General features: G+C 35.2%; 1 protein-coding gene across 4 annotated transcripts in view; it reads right to left on the bottom strand.

Annotated features, from left to right (window-relative positions):
* LOC123671281 (diacylglycerol kinase 1) overlaps positions 1 to 21,058 on the bottom strand; it is a 176,008-nt gene that overhangs the window by 143,412 nt on the left and 11,538 nt on the right. For all 4 annotated transcript variants that reach the window (XM_045605027.1, XM_045605025.1, XM_045605026.1 and 1 more), the window contains exon 2: positions 5,727 to 5,814. In XM_045605027.1, the coding sequence (XP_045460983.1) occupies positions 5,727 to 5,814 (88 nt within the window). The remainder of the gene's footprint in view (positions 1 to 5,726; positions 5,815 to 21,058) is intronic.

The raw sequence follows: 21,058 nt of genomic DNA on the forward strand, positions 1-21,058 counted from the left end.
CTGCTTGCAAGGCAAAGATGGGGGGAATTTCTGCGTCGCATTGTGACTGGAGACAAAAAATGGGTTCATTACGATAATTCCAAGCGCAGAAAATCATGGGGATATCCACGTCGACGGCCAAACCGAATATTCACGGTTCCAAGGTCATGCTCAGTATTTGGTGGGAACAGCTCGGTGTTGTGTATTATGAATTGTTGAAACCGACTGAAACAATCACAGGCGATTGTTATCGAACGCAATTAATTCGTTTGTGGCGATAGATAAATCTCCGCAATGGCGCAATACAGCGAGAAACATGATAAAGTGATTTTACAGCATGGCAATACTCGACCCCATGTTGCGGAAGTGGTAAAGACATACTTGGAAATGTTGAAATGGGAAATCTTACCCCACCAGCCGTATTCTGCAGACGTTGCTCCCTCGGACTATCACTTGTTTCGATCGATGGGAGAATGTAGTGACCAGCAGTGCACAATACTTTAAATCATAAATGAATAACCAATTTTTTAAAATAAAGCCTCGAATTTCGGTGGAAGCAAAGTTGTACGTCTATGTAAAATATAATATGTTGATATTTAATTGAATCTCTTAATTTTATTCTTTGTAAATGTTGAAATCGTTCAATAAAAAATGTATTAGTATTTCGAACTTAATTTTTTGTCTCATTTTACTTCAAATAATCAATTATTCTCATTAGATCTTATAGATTCATTACATTGAAAACTTCTGCTTGATCAGCTGGATATAATAATAATAATAATAATAATAATAATAAAATTTATTTCAAAGTATGTTTCACAACAATCTATAGATCAATCATGAGCATAAGATGAAATATCGTCATTCAAGTTTGGATCATCCATCAAAATATTCGCTTAGACAGTACAGTTCCATCTCGACCAGCAAATTCTTCACCTTCGTCTTGAATAGGCCCATAGATGAACATGTTTTCACATTATCTGGCAGTTTGTTAAAAAATCTTAGACCTGCATAATTTGGATGCGTCTCTGTTATGTGTAATTTATGCTTGGGATAGCTAATGTTAACTTTTCTTGTATTATAACTGTGAAAAGAGCCTACTTCTGGGAACAAGTTTGTATTTTTGTAATATAGAATAATATAGATATAGAGTTGTTTCGAAAATTTTCAACCATGTACCGGGTTTTTCACCAAAATTTGACCCCCCCTTTAACTTTGTTACTAAAAGAGGTACAAAAAAATGTTTTTTACAAAAGTTTCACAAAATCGACTAGTGTTTTTTAAAATGATTTCACAAAACGAAATATATACAGAGTGGGCAACATATTGATTGCAACTTTATTTTTTCGAATGGAACACCCTGTATATTTTTCTATATTTGACATGCTCCTTTTTCCCTGATTTCGAATATATAACATATGTTTGGCCTATCTCCCTTATTCTGGGTACAACAGAGTTTCAAATTTCAAGAACCAACTGGCAAGCTAAGTAATCAGTTTTCAAGTGGAAGTCTGTAATAATTCAAAATGCCCTTTTTTGAGTTATCTCGTTGGCAACGATATACATAAGACATACGTTAGTCATTGAATGAAACTATTCATCGAATATACACTACACAGAAGAGGAAAAATTTGAAATATTTTTTTGTGAAGAACAATAAAAATAAGAAAGCTACAAGGAGAGAATATATGGAGATGCATCCAAATCATCCAATTCCAATTTATAGTGTATCTCATACCGTTGCCAACGAAATAACTCGAAAAAGGGTATTTTGAATTATTACAGCCTTCCACTTGAAAACTGAGTACTTAGATTGAAAGGTGGTTCTCAACATTTGAAACTCTGTAGTACTCAGATCTGTATAAACGTCTGATTGGTATCCGAAAATTATTCACTCTGTATAACCACTTTTTTCCTTAAAATCACCCAAAGAATTTCTCATTTTTCTTTAAACCTCCAATTTGGAAAAATCTTGTATAAATGATAAATGACCACTTCCAAAATTATTTCCACTATCGCCACATCTCTTGGCTGCGTATTTTTCATAAAACGATTCTGATTTCGCACACGCACGCACATCGTTGGTTTCTAATTTTAGCCGCCATCCGTGTAGATGCAGAGAGCCTGCCTTCCTGGGAAAAATTCTGGATTTAATAAAAATTTCATCAGACAAATCAAGAATTCCATACATTCCAAAGTGAGACCATGAAACGGGGTCGTGGAGGCGAAATGACGGAAATTATTCCCGGCTTATTTTGAATGCCGCAAGAGGGCGGACCGAAAGAAATGACGCGTCAATCTCGACCGAAGCGTCGGCATATAATAATGGAAATAATATTTCAATATCCTCGTTCGCGAAATTAGCACAGGAAGTTGGGGAAATTCGCGTTTTTTTGCTGTATGGTGCTTCCTAGGTGCGGGCGGACGTTTGGAAAAAAAATTGAATATTAGAGAACGCTGCAAAATGGTCACAGGTTAATTTTTCTGAATTTATCCTATTTTGTAGGATATGAGGTCCTTATTAAGAAAATCTATGGGTCCAAATCAATCCTATTACTAGATTCCGAGATTCAGGGTGTCGGAGTTGGAAAATTGGATTTGTCAATTAATCGTATCATATCGTATACCATCGGTCGGAACGCAGATGCGCTGATCTAGATAGAATCTTCTGAAAAATTTTCAATGATTATTGAGACTTCAGCAAGAATACGTACCTAAGATTCAGATTTCAGTCATTATTAATTTAATTTATCGGCGAGAATTGTGTCGGGATTCTCGGTAAGTGTTGACATGAATATTTGTATTCAACAAGTAATAATCTCGCCAGAACGAATTAATTTAATTTGAAACAGCCGTTTTTTTTAGAGTCATCCATCTTGTCGAAACGTATTTCAGGTTTGGTAGGATTCTTCTTGTGTCAAACAATTTCCTTTTCAGGTTTGTTTGATAATAAATTTAATGATTTCTTTGTAATTTCTTGGTCAGAAACCCGAGAAGGAGTTGTAAATTCAGTTAACATATTCTAATATCGTTGTTCATTTTCTCAAAGCACCTCCCGTGGAATCGGAACAACAGAAACCTTTCTTGGGATTGAAAAATATCAAAAAGTACTTCCTTAAGATACAGAATTTGGAATAGTACGTATGTTAAACCACTTTAGTTCCTGAATCTGAAAGAATACCTGCGTAAAACCTGGCATTATCACATCAACTTCGTTGAATGGGGATTGGAGTACTATAGCTTCCTGATAAGATCTGGTGTTCAGAAGGCTGAAAATAATTTACAGAAGAGGTTCCATCCTTATAGCAGACTAACTCATTAAAATCCGAACTAAGTTAAGTTTCTATTTCATTATTGGTTTAGAGTGAAAAGGATCGATCATTGTATATTTTAATTTTATTAAATTTGTAAAAACCTGGGTAGGAGTTTTGTTGCCAAATAAGCCAAACCATCCCTAGAAATTAGTCTTTAGAGTCTCATGGGCAATTGTAACGTTACTGTGTATTATGAGTTGTTTGAACCGACTGAAACAATCACAGGTGATCATTATCGAACGCAATTAATGCGTTTGAACCGAGCATTTAAAGACGACAAACGGCCGCAAAGAGAGACATGATAAAGTGATTTTACAGTATGACAATGCTCGACCCCATGTTGCGAAAGTGGTCAAGGTTGAAATGGGAAGTCCTACCCCACCCGCCGTATTCTCCGTATTGCTTCCTCGAACTATCACTTGTTTCGATCAATAGCACACGGCCTTGCTGACCACCACTTTCGGAGAAAAATTGGATCGATTCGTGGATCGCTTCAAAAAATGACCAGTCCTTTCACGCGGGATTCATACACTGCCGAAAGATGGGAGAAAATAGTGGCCAGCGATCGAGAAAAAATGTATAACTAGTTTTCTACAAAAAAGCCTCGAATTCACGGAAAAACGGCGGAAGCAAAGTTGTACGCCTATGTAGATATTATCATTTCATTAAAAAAGTAATCAATTATTTGTATAGTATATAACATTACTAGCAAGGTAAAATGGTTTTTACTGGCGAATGGAGGATATAATTGACGAGCCGCAGGCGAGTCAGTTACCTCCTTGAGCCAGTAAAACCCGTTACCTTGCGCGTATTGTTTTATATTTTATTTGTTTCTCATTTGTAAAAAGGTTAGATAAATTCCAAAAAAATCTCAATGATTTGTCTCAAATGTCGTAAGCTAGCATAGATATATATTTATATAAGTCTATGTAAGCTATGGAAGCGTTGCCATGAACATGTCTGTTTATTTTTCTTTACATTTGTTTTGGCGAAAGCGAGAATGAATGTACCAAAAGAAATTATTGAGGCAGCCAGTAGTGTAGCTTCAAGTTTTTCACCTGCAAAATCAGCTTCAAGGTACGAGCGAGAATACGACGACTTCAAAAAGTGGCAAAACAAAAATAGTGTGATTGGGGTAACTGAAGATGTTTTGTTGGTCTACTTGAATCAACTATCAGCTAGATTCAGCCCTAATACTTTATGGGCAAAATGGTCTATGCTGAAAAGCTGTTTGGAAATGAAAGAAAATGCCCTTGTTCGCAGGTTTGTTTTCCTCAAAAAATTCATTGAAAAATATGACGTTTAGTTGTCATTTGCAGATTTCAAAAGATAATAGCGTTTCTGAAACGAAAAAATGAGCGTTATACGCCAAAAAAGGCTAAAGTATTGAGTAAAGAAGAGGCTGAACCTTTTACATGCTTCTGATGACCAGTGGTTGCTGGCGAAAATTGTAACAATATTTGGGATTTTTGGATGTTGTCGATGTGAAACATGAATGATGTAGAAGATATGGGAAAATACGTTATATGACGATAAAACAAAATTTTCTAATGTAAATAATACGACTAACTTGTAAAAATTTTGCAATTTAACTGTCAGTTTTACAAGTTAGTGACTTGATAAAATAAACTTTCTTGATTAATATTGTGTTTTTGGAAACTGACGTTTACAAATGAGAAACAAATAAAACTGTTTTTACTCTTTTTTCGAAAGAATTATTAATAGTGAGCATCAAAATTGGTACTAAAACTGAAGTTTTGTGTTTTTCTACTTGGAATTTTAATAAATTATGTGAAATATACTTCATTTTCCATGAAAAAAAACGTTCAGATGTATAGGGTTATGCAAAACTTTCGAATCTATATGTATTATGATAAAACCCCTTCCTAGTGTCGCTTGGAATTTTTTTGTTGGTACTGGCGTTTCGATAGATTTTTGCATTATTTAATTATTATTATCACTTATTATTATTTTCCTGAGTTTCTTTCGAAAGAAAGTTTATTATGGGTAATAAAGTTCATAAAGAAATTGTTCAATTTATTTCTTGAAGCAACTCAATTAAATTGAAAGAAAAAAAATTCAACAACGTTAATTTCGTAGTCATGAAAATATCGATTGAATTTTTAAATTGAAAAATCACAAGCATTATGACGAAAAGATAAAGCGATTAATTCGGAGAACGAACGCTCAAAAAAAGCTTGAAAATTTGCTATTCGTTTCCTGTTTGCTCCGATAGTTCCCGAAATCCTTTCACAAAAAAAATGATCACCCTGCACATTGTAATATTTCTTTCGAATATGAGAAGATACCTAATTATGTTCAGATCAAAATATGTTGAAAACACACTATTTCACATGATTTTCCATTCTTTATGAGGGAAACAAAAGAAATTCATCCCGTTATATTCAATGCAGAGAAAAATTTGCAACTCACATGCTGCCAAATCCTGTAATTGTTGGAATTCCTGCGGTGACAGCTTTTCCCATTGCTGAGCCATCATGCGGCTTTCGTTCTGTGTCATCTGAAAAATGTGAGTGAAATTAGTCAACAGAAATGTTTTCCGGACGCAAGAAAAACATCATTTTATTGTTTCACATAACTCGCGGTATATCTGAACTCATTCGAAAAAATTCGAATATAAATATTTGTCCACTGGGTTTCCGTCCATTGGAAATCAAATTCCCGACAATTGTATTCATTTCCTATTACATGGAAACAGTAGATATTTCAATATCATGGTTTAATATCGTATGATTCTTCGAAATATGCGAAATGTAATTCTTCGAAATATGTGAAATTATATACCATATATTCTAACTGAAACAAATTTGAATTGATTTGGGCAATTTGTCATATCCAGGAAGTACAACACGAAGTTATTAAATTTAAATGATGATTGCATTGGTTTGGTAGTAATACGTAAATAATCCTGAAATTCTTCCGTACAAATCAACATTTCTTTCTTCATACCGAATGATTTACCATTTTTTCCTCACCTCGGTAATAGTAATTTACGTAACAAGTCCGGAAAATAGGGTTTTTTTGGACGAATAGACAAAATTCCAGGACGAGCGTAAGCGAGTCCTGGAAGTCTGTGAGTCCAAAAAAACCATTTTCGGGCGTGTTGCGTACAATATTTTTTCGGCAACCATGTAAAATAACACTATCACTGCTGCTTTCCATATTTTATTGCGATTGCGATCAAAAAACATGCAAATTTTTGACAACTAATTTCATATGAACTGTCAGCCGTTATCTCGGTTGCTATGGATTCTATGATTCTTTTCCGGCCTAGTCCGGGAAGTACGTACTTTCCGGACTAGGCCGGGAAATGCTACTTTCTCAGAGAAAAAGCATCCGGGAAGTGAGCACTTCCCGGACGGTTGCCGAAAAAATATATTTTTTCATATTGAGAACGTGTGGGTATTGTTTTGAGCGATAACGTTTTATGCTCCTCTCATGATTATACCACTGTTATCAAATTTTAAAGTTTTTATTTCCACTAACACCATAGCTCTGCAACAAAAGTCCTTGTAGCAATAAATAGCATAATCAATGGATAATAACCTAACATATTCTGGCACCTAATGGATTATTTATGTTTGATCTGCGCTACTCTAGGTTTCACATCTTCAAAACACGAGTCGCATCCTTAAGCATTCCTTAGATATCCTTAGTTCTATCTTGACTAATAACGTCCCTAAATCAAGAATAATATGAATAGAATATTCTACATATATTGACAAATTCTTACTTTCATCCATATTTCACATAAATCTTATTCGTTACCTCACAGCACCATCTGGTACTCTACAGTACTGTCAAGTGCTGGAGTGTTATTCAAGACCAGGTAGTACTACATAGAACCCTTCAGCGCTATCAAGTTAGTCGGACATGATTAAGGTCGTTAAAGATAGTAGTACCATATATAACTCTTCAGTGCTGTCAAGTAAGCATTCGAATTTAAAATTTGCTGTGAACTAATTTTCGAACCTACATTGTTCATTGAGTAGTTCGAAAAATTCTACAAATTTTCGGCTTAAAATAGGAATCCAATATAATTTTTATGTTCAAAACTTCAAGAAGATAAAGAATGATGCTCATCTATAGAAGTTGAAGTAATCTGAGATTGAAACTTGTTGAGGACTATCAAGTTAGACGCTCATGATTAAGGTCATCAGAGATAGTAGTACCATATTTAACTCTTCAGCGCTGTCAAGTAAGCATTCGAATTTTAAGTTTGCAGTGGAATAATTTTCTATTCTAAATTGTTCATTGAGCAGTTCGAAAAATTCCACAAATTTTCGGCTTAAAATAGGAATCCAATATAATTTTCATGTTCAAAACTATAAGAAGATAAAGAATTATGCTCATCTATAGAAGTTGAAGTAATCTGAGATTGAAACTTGTTGAGGACTATCAAGTTAATCGCTCATGATTTAGGTCATTAGAGATAGTAGTACCATATTTAACTCTTCAGCGCTGTCAAGTAAGCATTCGAATTTTAAATTTGCTGTGAACTAATTTTCGATCCTAAATTGTTCATTGAGTAGTTCGAAAAATTCAACAAATTTTCGGCTTAAAATAGGAATTCAATATAATTTTTATGTTCGGAACTATGAGGAGATAAAGAATGATGCTCATTTATAGAAGTTAAAGTAATCTGAGATTGAAACTTGTTGAGCACTATCAAGTTAATCGCTCATGATCAAGGTCATTAGAGATTGTGGTACCATATTTAACTCTTCAGCGCTGTCAAGTAAGTATTCGAATTTAAAATTCGCTGTGAACTAATCTTCGATCCTGAATTCTTCATTGAGTAGTTCGATGAATTCAACAAATTTTCGGCTTAAAATAGGAATTCAATATAATTTTTATGTTCGTAACTATAAGGAGATAAAGAATTATTCTCATTTATAGAAGTTAAAGTGATCTGTGATTGAAACTTGTTGAGGAAAGAAAAACGAGTATTCCATTGAGAAATTGGCTTCAACCAGTGGAATATCTTCTAGGTCATTTTTGACAGACAAATTCTACTCGATTAACATTCGGGAATATTTGAACAGCCCATTCACCCTTCCGGCTCGAATTTATTGCCTTGAACGTGACTTTCATCTCGGTTGTCGAATTTTCCGATCCCAAAGTGTCATTTGCAATATTCGTTTCGCCTGCAAAACATTACTCCTCAAGACGTTCTGTGCAAACGTTTTCTATCCGATAAAATATCTGCAAAGTGTGAACCAAGCCCGGACTGGCCCAAACGGCCGATAGGCTCTTGCTGACAGCTCTGGTGAAAAATAATCCAGATACAAATCTCGCTGAAATCGTTATTCGCTAACAAATAAAAATAACGACTATTTCGTTCATTAAAAAAATACATCTACTAGGTTAGTAATTTTCAGTTTCTAATGGTGAGAACAATACAAATTGAAACTTCGAAAAAATCAAAGTCTAGTTACTCCAACCTTAGACTTCCCAGACTAAATCTTAGAATGAATACGAGTTCACATCTTCTTTCAGCAGCAATATAGGTCGAATGTTACATTTATCAAATTCAGTCTCAACTAATTTCTATGTTGATGAATTGTCCTTTTTATCAACTTATTGATATCGACTACAGTTATGTATAATATTTCAGCTTCCTGAAGATGGTCACAATGATGACCGAAAGCAAGGATGATACAATAAATGAGATAGATCTTATAGAGTTTGACTACCACACCCGATATCCTCGAATTGTCCTTTTAATTATTTGCATTGGATGGAATCCTCCAGGGCCTCCTACAAGAACTCTTATCTAGACACCTTCATTATGTGTGCACCACAATTTTCTATCGCTAAAGAATGATAGGATATCCAGTATAGTTTTCCCAAAAATGTTTCTCATTAATTAAATTTTTTCAACAGAGAAAGAAATATATATGAATGAATTGTTCTAGAATTGAATATAATAAAAAAAGCTGAATTTTTTGCATTTCCATTCTGAGAATGAGGAAAATGAGTTCTCTTTATGAAGCCTTAAGCTTAAATTCAGCCTGAAATCGTTTATCCCTATATTCAATTTTCACTGAATCCCTTGGTTAGGGGAGCTCTATATAATAGAAGGCTCCACTGAAACCAGTCCTGACCTGGTATGACCCTACGAAAGTTTATTTCCTTCGAATTTGAGACGCCCGATTCTTATATTGGCGATTCGATCAGTATTGTTGATTCAGCCAGAAAACTAGTTATTCAGACTCTGCTGACTTTTGAATATGAGATTATGTCAATGATGCCAAACCTGAGTTTTTCGGTGGAAACTTCTTTACGATATTCGCGATTTCTCTCTTTGGACTATTTTCTATGATAAATCTGCCCGAATGGCCGAGTCAGCTACTTTTCCGATATCATTTTCTCTGAATATTGCCTAAATGTGTTCTAGGTCACATAGATAACAAATACCTCATATGTTCATTCAAGTACGAACATTCGAAAATCAGGGGTGAAAAACTTCACATTTGTTTCACACCTTCAGCGAGACAATCGTCAAAAACTTGAAAGATATTAGAAAGGTTAGAGATGTTAACCATCTTCAAATTCACCCTATCTCTTCAACAGTTAATGGCATCTGAAGACCATGTTCAGATTCCTATGTGGCAAAGTTTTTTTAATTTATACCGAAAGACTAAAGCATTGATAGTTTTGAAGACAATTTTCATCTAGCACCCTCTCTAGGAATCTTCAGTATGGCAACTTCATAACAGAGCGTGATCAATTAAAATTCGAAAATACAGAATTCGTGACAAAATAATTCAGCTCTCTATTTTGAGAATGAACTCTCAAAAATATGATGAAATTATGCAGAGGCAAATATCCACCAATGCTGAATAAACAATATCCAGTTTGAAACGATTACTTAACCACAACATTGATAAAGATAAAATAAAATTGCTTGGACATCTGCTGAAACACAATAAAATGAAATATTCAAAAGAAATACGAAATACGTGGAGCATCAAGTTAAATGAATATTCAGCTACAACAATAAGGTCCCGCATTTAAAATTACCCTAATAGGGGGATTTGAAGTAATCTTGATGAAGCCATATCGTTCTAACTTCAATTAAAAATTGTGTAAATCAGTTTATTATTACCCACTATAAATAATGATGGTCTTCTAATTCAAAAAAAGGTATCTACAGCGTTGTTCTAAACTATTTTTATCTAGAATGGTATCAATATGAACAGAAAATTCAGAACACCTTACTGTAAAGACATTCGTCGATCATTTGAAAAAGAAAAACATTCTATACGACCAGAATTATTTATAGATAAGTTTACACACATATGTGAATTTAAAATGATTTTTGTCTTTGAACTGCTCCACAAAACTTAGAAAGTTCTAAAATTTTGTCACTGTTTGAAAATTTGCCGATTCTTGTCCACCAAATGTTCGTTCATGAAAAATAAAATGTTCACTTTCTTTAATCTGAATGTTTGAACTTTTGTAGAACAGTATATATTTTGCAATCTCTAATTGTAGTAGATCTAATCCCAAAAACGAATATGTTTCAGTAAAAGAAACGTTGAAAAAAAAAGCTTATTTCTCAGAATAGAAGCATTTTCAGAAGTCCATACAAAATTTTCATTAAAAATCGTCGAACAAATGCATTCCCAGAATAACCCACCATGAATGAAAGTAATTATAAATTTCCAGGAAACGCTATTTTGAAGCAGCACAATACATTACTCTCGACCCTGCAGGACATGACACAATAACTTCATCGCTCATAAATAACCATCGAGATTGAAAACCACAACAATTTCATAAAATCAATTTAAATTCGCTGAAAGTATAGCAACCAACTAATTCAATCGCGGTGGCTTAGCGTGTCGCCGTGGGTTGGCTTTCAAAATGTAATTTTTCGGGAGGATCGATATGAATATTGCATAGGTTACGCCATGAAAAATGGAATGCAGGTAATGAAAATTTCAATTGGAAAACGGGGAACAGTAACAGCGGGTCTGATTTAGCTGAGTGCATTCAATTTATTCATGGGCGAAAGAGAGAGATGGATACAGCGAATTTCACGGTCGATTTCTGGATATTTTATTGTTGAATAGGTTGGAAAATTCGCGTGCTATAATGGAAAATCGGCTCTATTTCACTGTTACCGATTCACGGGAAAGGGACCTGCTTTCTGTAGTGATAAACAACGATCGAGAATATGAAAAACTTCATAATGATATATTCTAAAACAAGTTGCAGAATGGACTCCATGAGTGTTGGAATTGCCTTCTGCAACGAGTATTAAACGATATTTTCTCTATTCCAGTCAAGTTTTATGAAAATTGTCGAAATTCAATGAAAAATTCAGATTAAACATACTAGTGACTTTTGTATTGAATCTTGACAGTTGGTATGACTGTTACGAAAATTGACAGGTTAAGGAATTTGAATATGAATCGTACGTTTCGAATTTTGAAATAATTTACAATTAGGCATTAAATTCATGAATTATGTCTGACGAAATCGGTTTAACACCACCAGAATTAAGAGAAATTGCGAATAATGTTGCAAATAATTTTTCCTACAACTGCTATGAAAGTAGCATATTCTTCATAGCTTACTCAATTTCAAAACAATGTATTCCTCATACTGTGGGAAATATTATTATTCACGGCACTTTGCCCACACCTCGCTTGGTAGACCAATGAAATTGGGCTCTTGAGTCGTTTCTATGGAAACGCAATAAATTAGCACATACCGTCGACGAAGGCCATTTTGATTTGAATCTATTACTTGAATGATTGAAATTTGTGCAGTTGTAGGAAAAGTATAATGTGCAACATGTGGTGAAAGTCCTTTTCTCGCTCGTGTGTTTGCGGCACTCGCCTTTCAGGCTCGTGCCACAAGCTTCCACACTCGCGAGAAAAGTTGGTCTTTCCTCACTTATTACACAATATACTATTCTTATAACGTCAGTCGGTATCAAGACCAAAACTCTTCGTGAGAGTGTTTCATTTACGCTATTAGAAAAAATATTGTTCATAACTCATGTGGTCAATGTCTTTTCCGCACTCGACAGCTTGACCGAACTCTGCTTCGCGTCGTTCGTTCAACTGCAGTATCTTGCGGATAAGTATCACTTTCCACACTTGTTAGGAAAATAAATATGATATAATGTAGTTTGTGGAATGGCTAATTCCCACAATTGACGAAGATCGACAAATCTGAGTTTTCGTCAAGACTACGTGCTTCAGCAGCAATATTCTCAGTTGTTCTTGAGCGACGCACACTTTTTTTCTTTCAATTATTCACATCACTAACTTTTACTATTTCTAACGAAGAGGGGGCTTCACGACGACCCCAAAGTGCTCTAATTTTGCGAACTGTAACTGCAAAATTAATACAATTTTTGTGATGAATTTCAACAATTTCAATGCGTTTTTGAAGCATGTATCGTTCCATTTGAAAAACCCTTCATTTCAATCAATGAAGTATACAAATAATTCTTGTTTTCATCGTTTTACTAGTGAATTTAAGATTCATGCTTTCTTATTACATTCAATATCTGAACATTATCAGAATTCCGATCGTTCAACGAAGTATTCGAAGTATAGAAGTGATTGTGTAGCTGAAAAAACACTAGATGCGGTCTTGTGAACTACTCATATGAACGAGCATTCTCATTAAAAGTATAAGCATAACTGTCTTTTATTATCTGAAGAACCACAACCTGCATATCATTATCATTTTTAAAAAGTATAGTCCACTCCATTGAAGATCGATAAATCCTGTAGTTGGCCTGCATAAGTGTTGAGGAAATCATTAAATTTCATCATGAGATATTTAAATCTCAGTACTTAATAGCCCGAAATGAAGGTATCATTCTCAAGCTGAAAAAACCTTCCCTGTTTATGCTTGAGCTAAATCAACGATTTTCCCTAGCCTATACGTGAAAGATAGGGCTATAAGTTTTAAAAATTCACAACTATTAATAACATTGATATCGAAGAAAATTCATGCGAAGTGTATTAAAACTTGAATTAAAAAATTTGATTATTATTTGGTAGATCGTTTAAAAAAGTGAGAAATACAACGACTTTTTCAAAACATTATAACACTTCTCAGGGGATCGAATCTTATAACTACAGTTATTAATACTTGAAGCAGCTTGACTTTATTTTGACCAGGAAACACTGGTTGACTAGAAGCAGTAGCTCGTCAACTATCAAGATAATGAGTAAGCCAATATACTCTTTATATAGTCAAGATTGAGTATACACTTCTTATCGAAATAAAGCAAAGCATGCGGCACATTGTAAGCGATATCATCAGGTTAACTTCAACACACACCAGATTCAAGGGTGGGGGTTATTATTCTCAGATGGGTTTATGTTGACGAAGAAGCAAGATAACTATAGAGGAACACTAATTGCGAAAGGATACCTGAGGGATATTTTGTAGCATTATGGCATACCATACGTGGAAGGCGAACATTTTGTCTTTATACGCGTCCTATTTCAAAGATATTATCGTGAAGGGATTGGCACGGAGTAGCCAATTAGCTGTATTAATACAAAACTGAGCTTACTCAGGTATCATTCACTATTTTTTCTGATATGCTACATTTCGATTTTGGTTTTTTAAAAATATTTTGAAGTTAACCTTTTGGAATGTGGAGAATCTAGAAATGGAAAAAAACTGGCCGTCTGGCGTGCAGGATATACATATATTGTTGACCAGTGACCTTTCAAAACCTACCTTTAGTATTCAAAGGAGTCAAAGTACGTACATGCTCTAAAAGATCATTTATCACAATAACACGCAGAATTCTTTTAAGAAACTGTTATGCATGAAATATGACACAAAAATCTGTTGCTAGACCGCATTCATCTTTCTAGCTCGAGAACACGATCGATGTATTCATAATACAAGTGCAGAAGGCATTGATAATCTTTCAGGAGTTCAAAATTTTAAAACGTGCCACGAAGAGGCGAGTTTTTTATGGAAATATTGGTAGAATGAGCCTTCTGTACAAGTATTATACATTATTTACTCTAATTCACTGAATTTTCATTGAAATTAATCGAATATTTCCATAAATATCGTTCAGTGATTTTTGCATTGATGTGGGTTGGCGGAACAGTTTTCTGTTTAACAAATTTGACAGATAATAGATAATCCATGGCAAGTGAGTTCCTAGTACCAGTACAAGATCTGGCAGAATCAAGGGATTGGCCACATAATTAGACAAACTAATTGAGTATATCGAGCCAAAAATTTACATCCGACATTTTCATGAACACTCTTGAAATTTTCAAAGTTTGCATTCCAGAATGCGTAGAATTTAACAATTAAATAAAACTGAGTCGGTTTGAATACCAAAGCTTTTCCCAAAAACTATGAGAGCTATAAAAAAGGGTTTCCCAATCAAAGGTTTCTATTTGAATAACCCTTTATCTTGGCAGCTGTCAATTTTGACATTTGACAAGAAAAAACCACGCAATAACTAAAAATAGAATGATAAATTCTTCACCGATTCAATGAAATTGTTGAAATTCAATTCAAAAATGGTGGAAATTTTGCCATTACAATACGGGAAACTAAAGCAATTTTGTGTCATCGTTAAACAACTCGGCCGGAAATAGTGAAACTGGTGAAAAAATTTGAGGTGTTAAACTGAGTTAGTGATGGGAAGATTCAAAACAGTGGGTCTCGCTCAAGAACTGCCACTGTAGTCCTTATTCGAAAATGAATCCCCTGGTGCAGCTGCTAAGGTGAATGCGTTGCGCTACCGTGCTAAAATTAATGATTTTGTATGGCCAGAATTGGAAATATTGATGTATACGACGTTTATTTTCAATAAAACTGCGTTACGTGACACATAACCAACGAAACAATCCCAATTTTGTAAGAAACGTTTCCTTGCCGTTATTTTTCGAACAGGTGATCACAATTGACTACCAAGATCTTGTGATTTTTTCTTTGAAGCCACTTTGATGTCTATGCGAATGCTCCACAATAGATTCAAGACCTTAATATAAAATTCGGGAAGTTATCAAGGACTTACAGCCGCAAATGTTCGAATAGGTCATGGAAAATTTCATGAAAAGGATATTGTGCTGCAACCGTAGCCGTGGCGGCCATATATAAAGTATATTTTTCTAAGGTTTGACATAGTACAAATGAAAGCCATTCATTATTTTTCGCTATCACATGCCAACATTAAACAAAAGCTCCAGCGTTAAAGTATTGACTTTTGACGTGTAAAATCTGAGTTCAAATCCACCGTGATCCAATTTTTCTATTCATTTTTCAACGGCCGGTTGGGAAAAATCTAATTTGAGTACGGATTCATCATCAGTGAGTCAAACCTTATTGTTTGAGACCACTCCTGGCCCCACAATCGAAAAATACAGACATTGTAAAGAAATGATAGAGCGATCGGTTCGAAGAACCAATCATATTCAACCAAACCACTTATCGTTTTGCTCGAAAAAGAAATCAAATTATCCTACCCATATCGTGAAAGTTCTACGATACGAAAAACACAATAAAATCAGTTGAAAACGAAGTATTTCCTTTGTTTTATTTAATCATTCCCATTAGCTTTCGACCAGAATGGAACACAAATAATTCAAATGCACTTCCTTTCAACGAGAAACCCATTCTGTAACTTGGCTTTTATGTACAATTTACATTAAAATATAAACAATGAACAATGCTTCCCAAAATGCATCACGAATTGTCCACCGCCATAATGTGGTAACTACGTTATAAATGAAAATGTTGCTTTCGGTTGTTCAAAGCAAACACGGTGTCAGCTAGCAACGAACTTGCGTTTATTACTTCCGTTATTTCTAATTTTACAAGATATTACAGGCAGAGTTTCGCGTAAATAATGCAAAAACTATATTTATATGTTTCAAGTCTAAGGATATCTACATTGTTATTCAATGAACTGGAAAGTGGTATTTTATAAATACTGAATGGGCTACATGAGTTTCTCTCCTGTTTCCTAAAAACAACATTATTTCAACACTAAATTCTAGTTTGAATGCAAATAAAAGTTATGTTTCTATCTTATTTGAATTTTGAATCTAACGTAAAAACACTCATAGTAGTTATGGCTTCCGCTTATAATAATATAATAATGTCTTCATTCACAATAAACAAAACCGACGAATCCACTATCAGAGGATGAAGGAAGACTTAACAACTGATATCATCAGGAGAACCACCAAAACCTCAACAGCAAGAACATGAAGAGAGCCATCAACACATATGCATTTTCAATCCAAACATACCCTTCCTGTATAATCCATGGATTTCACATAGATCTCCAACGCAAAATGAGAACTTTGATGACGAACGCCCACAAGCACCATATTTTCTTCTGGCCATCCAAGATCAAGTGATCTGTCACTCTTGAAGCTGTTCATCTTTCGACATTCGCTGAAATATTGGATTCTCGAGCCGGTTAAGGTAAGGAAGAACATTTGGCTCCACTATTTCTTGAAGGTAACACAGCAGCGGTGTCATGTTACTTCGAATAAAGACAGAAGGTGACCTACTTTCATGAGCAATAGCACCCCATACCATAACGCCTACTGTCCGTTGTGCATGACGCTCAACATCAAACTGAGGTTCACGTCTTTCTCCGCGACGTCGTCTAACCCTTCTTCATCATGTGTACCCAAAGAGAATCGAGATTCAACAGAAAAGACGACCTGATGCCATTCCACATTCCAATGTTGACGTTCTCTGCACCACTGTAATCGTTGCCGGCGATACTCAACCGTCAGAGGTAACATAAGATGGGATCGATAATGCTGCAGTCCAAAAGACCTTAACCGCCGGTTAACTGTTGGGACAGTTACAGGATGACCTTGTTCTCCTAACCACTCATCAGCCAAAGATCGAGTTGTCGCAAATCGGTCTCTAATGACCCTAAGTCTCAGACGTCGGTCTTGAACTTCATTTGTACCCCTTCGACGTCCGGTGCTTACTCTTCTCCGATTTTGGGCATTATCAAACCACCACCAACCAGAAGTTGGATTTCTCTAATTCTGTGGTTATTCCGTTCATTCTTCCACATCTTGTAGAACAAAATCGTGCGAGAATATATCAGAAACGCACAGTTTTCATGGTTATATTTTATTATTCTTTGTTGGTACTCCGAACTTTCCGCCACGGCTTTATCTGTCAATTCATCAATTTGCCTTAAAGAAATCAGTTCTGCCAACCAACATTTTTCAATGCAAAAATCACTAAAATATATTTATGGAAATATTTCATTAATTTCAATGAAAATGCAATGAATTAGAGAAAATAACGTATAATACTCGTACAGAAGGCTCATTCTACCACTCGTTCATTCCAAAACTCGCCACTTCGTGGCTCGTTTTTGAATTTTGAACTCGTGGAAGAATATCAATGCCTTCTGCACTTGTACTATAAATAACTATTCTGTTCGTACGGTTAGCGATTTCTGGAAATGACAACCCCGCCTCCCGTAGACCAATAATTCGACTTCTTTCAATTTCACTTAAATGACGATAAATTCCGCTTACATGTGCTCCTATAGCATTTTAATAATAACATCGACTTTGGATCTCCTCGAACAGCTTGTTTGTTGTTAAATTCAAAAAAACTTGCGAAAAACGACTACAATATTTAAGTAACAAAAATTTACATGAAATAACCTTCACGAATTTTTTCTCAAAATTCAATCATTTACTCATTGCTATACCATCCAAGTTTTACTAAAAAAAAAATTTTAATTTGAACAGCTCCTTCTGGGTGTTGCAGTTTCTTTGTCAGTTAGTATATGTCACTGGTACTGTTTTTGGGCTGGTGGTGTGATTGTCACTTACTTATTCGAAAATGAGGCTGGTGCAACTGCTACCGAGCTACTATTCATGATTTTTATAGCCGGATTTGGAAGATATTGATGGGGACGACTTCTATTTTCAACAAGACACACAAGCACGTCTCAAAGAGGTGATCACAATTTGCCATCCAGATCTTGTGATTTAACATCTTTAGACATTTTTCTTTGGGGCCACATGAAACATAAGGTCTATGCCAATGCTTCACAAACGATTCAAGATGTTAAAGACGGAATTCATGAAGTTATCGAGGACATACTACCGCAAATGCGCGAATTGGTCATGAAATATTAAATTTCATGAAGAGGATATGATCCTGCAACCATAGCCGTGAGGGACCTCTTTACAATGCAATAAACACCCATTGATTTCTCTGAAAATATACTCAATTTTTTTTAAATCAAAATGAAACCTCTTATTGTAAAGGGTGTTTTTTTTAGAGCTATAGAACTTCAAATTGCAATAAAACAACGATGGATCATTCGATTGACATGAATTTTATTTATCCGCAAGATAATCTTGTGGCATTTAAATATAATTTCTGGTATATGACCGCCACGGCTGGCTAGGATGTAGTCCAAAATGGACGTCCAATTTTCGATGACTTTTTCCAACATTTGTGGCCGTATATCGGCAATAACACGGCGAATGTTGTCTTCCAAATGGTCAAGGGTTTGTGGCTTTTCCGCATAGACCAATGACTTTACATAGCTCCACAGAAAGTAGTCTAGCGGTGTTAAATCACAGGTCAAAAACGTGAAATTAGGCGGTCACCAAACGTGTATTTCAATAAATCGATTGTGGCACGAGCTGTGTGACATGTTGCGCCGTCTTGTTGGAACCACAGCTCCTGGACATCATGGTTGTTCAATTCAGGAATGAAAAAGTTAGTAATCATGGCTCTATACCGATCACCATTGACTGTAACGTTCTGGCCATCATCGTTTTTGAAGAAGTACGGACCAATGATTCCACCAGCCCATAAAGCGCATCAAACGGTCAGTTTTTCTGGATGTAACGGTGTTTCGACATACACTTGAGGATTAGCTTCACTCCAAATGCGGCAGTTTTGTTTGTTGACGTAGCCATTCAACCAGAAGTGCGCTTCATCGCTAAACAAAATTCGCTTTTGAAAATCGGGAACAACGGCTATCTCATTTTGTGCCAAATTGCACTATTTGCAAGCGTTGTTCAAGCTGAGTCCATTCATGATGATTTGCCAAACCAAACTGAGAATAATTCACTTGACAGCTGTAAATCGGTCGCCATCTTGAACAGTAATGCCAACTTGAAGTTATATACCTCGAAAAAAAAAACACCCTATACAACCCTCTCTCGTGTAAATGAATGATATCTCTGCTATTCAGAACGTTAATACGAAAATTTCACGGATTCGCACGAACGAGTAAGCTCTATTTTCTCCAATAATGAACTAAAGGTTGGTCCTGACTCTCCGAATTGGTTTGAAATCCTGCAGTGCACGATCCGAAACTTCTTCATTATGTTACTTCACGCTCTTTACTTGGCGGTCCCGAAACCCAAGACAGATATTGAAGGGTCAATTCGATTCTCCGCACGATTTCCATTTAACAGTCCGACTTTTCTTTCGACTCTTCCATTGAACTGCAGAATCCAGAACGTTCTCGATGCAGAGGCATGAAACGCTATTATGATGTCTTCCTTTTCGATTCCCAACCGACCTGTATGTGATGTGAAATCTATAATGGGGGAGGACAGCTATTTCCAGTTGTAAACATGTCGAATCGATTGAATGAAATAGGGGATGTTCCGAGAACCTATGAATCTATATCTTTTCGCAGTTATTTTCGATATTTCTGGAGCATTTTATGGTGAAAATTTTCACCACATCTACAAGATATTGTATGAAGATTTATGGTGGGTTTATGCACCATTCCTAAGACTAAACCTAAGAACTAGGAATTAAACGCTAACAAATCAATGAGGGCGTTTATGCACTTTACCTAAGAACTAACACTAGCACTAGAAAGTTGACCAACTTTTAACTAAGAACTAAGGGCTCAGGTAAAATATAAAAGTGCGCAGGCGCCACATAGAATTTCAATATTAACGAGTACCAGTTTCTATCATTTTATTTTCCGTTATTCGTGTTTATCGATGGAAAGTATTACGTGTATTCAAAAAAAAATAAATTTAATAATCTTCACAATTAATATCAATGTCTAACATCGAAGTATAGAATAAATAGAAAGTAGTTCGAGCACGTGCGCATGCCTTAACTAAGAACTAGCAAGAAAGTGCAAAAACGCCACTGAATTCTTAGGTTTAGTTCGTACTGTTCGTAGTTCTTAGTCCTTAGTTCTTAGGAATGTTGCATAAACCCACTATTATTGGGTGTCTTTTTGAGAGCTTGAGAATTTTAAATAAATATACAAGATTGAAATATTATTGAAATTAATTTTTTATTATTATAATCTGGTATATTCGTGGCTTCTATTTTTTGAATATGATTCCAGGCATATGTCCATCCAATTTATCACTACTTTTGTCAATATATCAGGAACCCTATTCTCGAAAAGTGATCTTTCAAAACTTATACGTTCTTTCCGAATGTCACATGTTTTGATATTCTTGACTCGTGAACTTTGAAACGTACACTTTTTCGATGCGAATGCTCACTGCGTGCGCTTTTTGGCATTCTTCTTGATTCTTTGACAATCTGAATTGCATAGAGATATATTCATAAGTTAGTACGAAACTACTCCAGTTGCTTGCTCACTAGACCAATTTTGTATTTTTATCAATGTAAATTTCCTCAATTTGTAAACATTGTTATGGCGTAAAACGATTCACGATGAATTCCCAAATCTTACTGAAAAGATATGATGACACACTTCGACATTCAACACA

The sequence above is a fragment of the Harmonia axyridis genome, chromosome 1, assembly GCF_914767665.1.
Source record: "Harmonia axyridis chromosome 1, icHarAxyr1.1, whole genome shotgun sequence".
Taxonomy (NCBI): domain Eukaryota; kingdom Metazoa; phylum Arthropoda; class Insecta; order Coleoptera; family Coccinellidae; genus Harmonia; species Harmonia axyridis.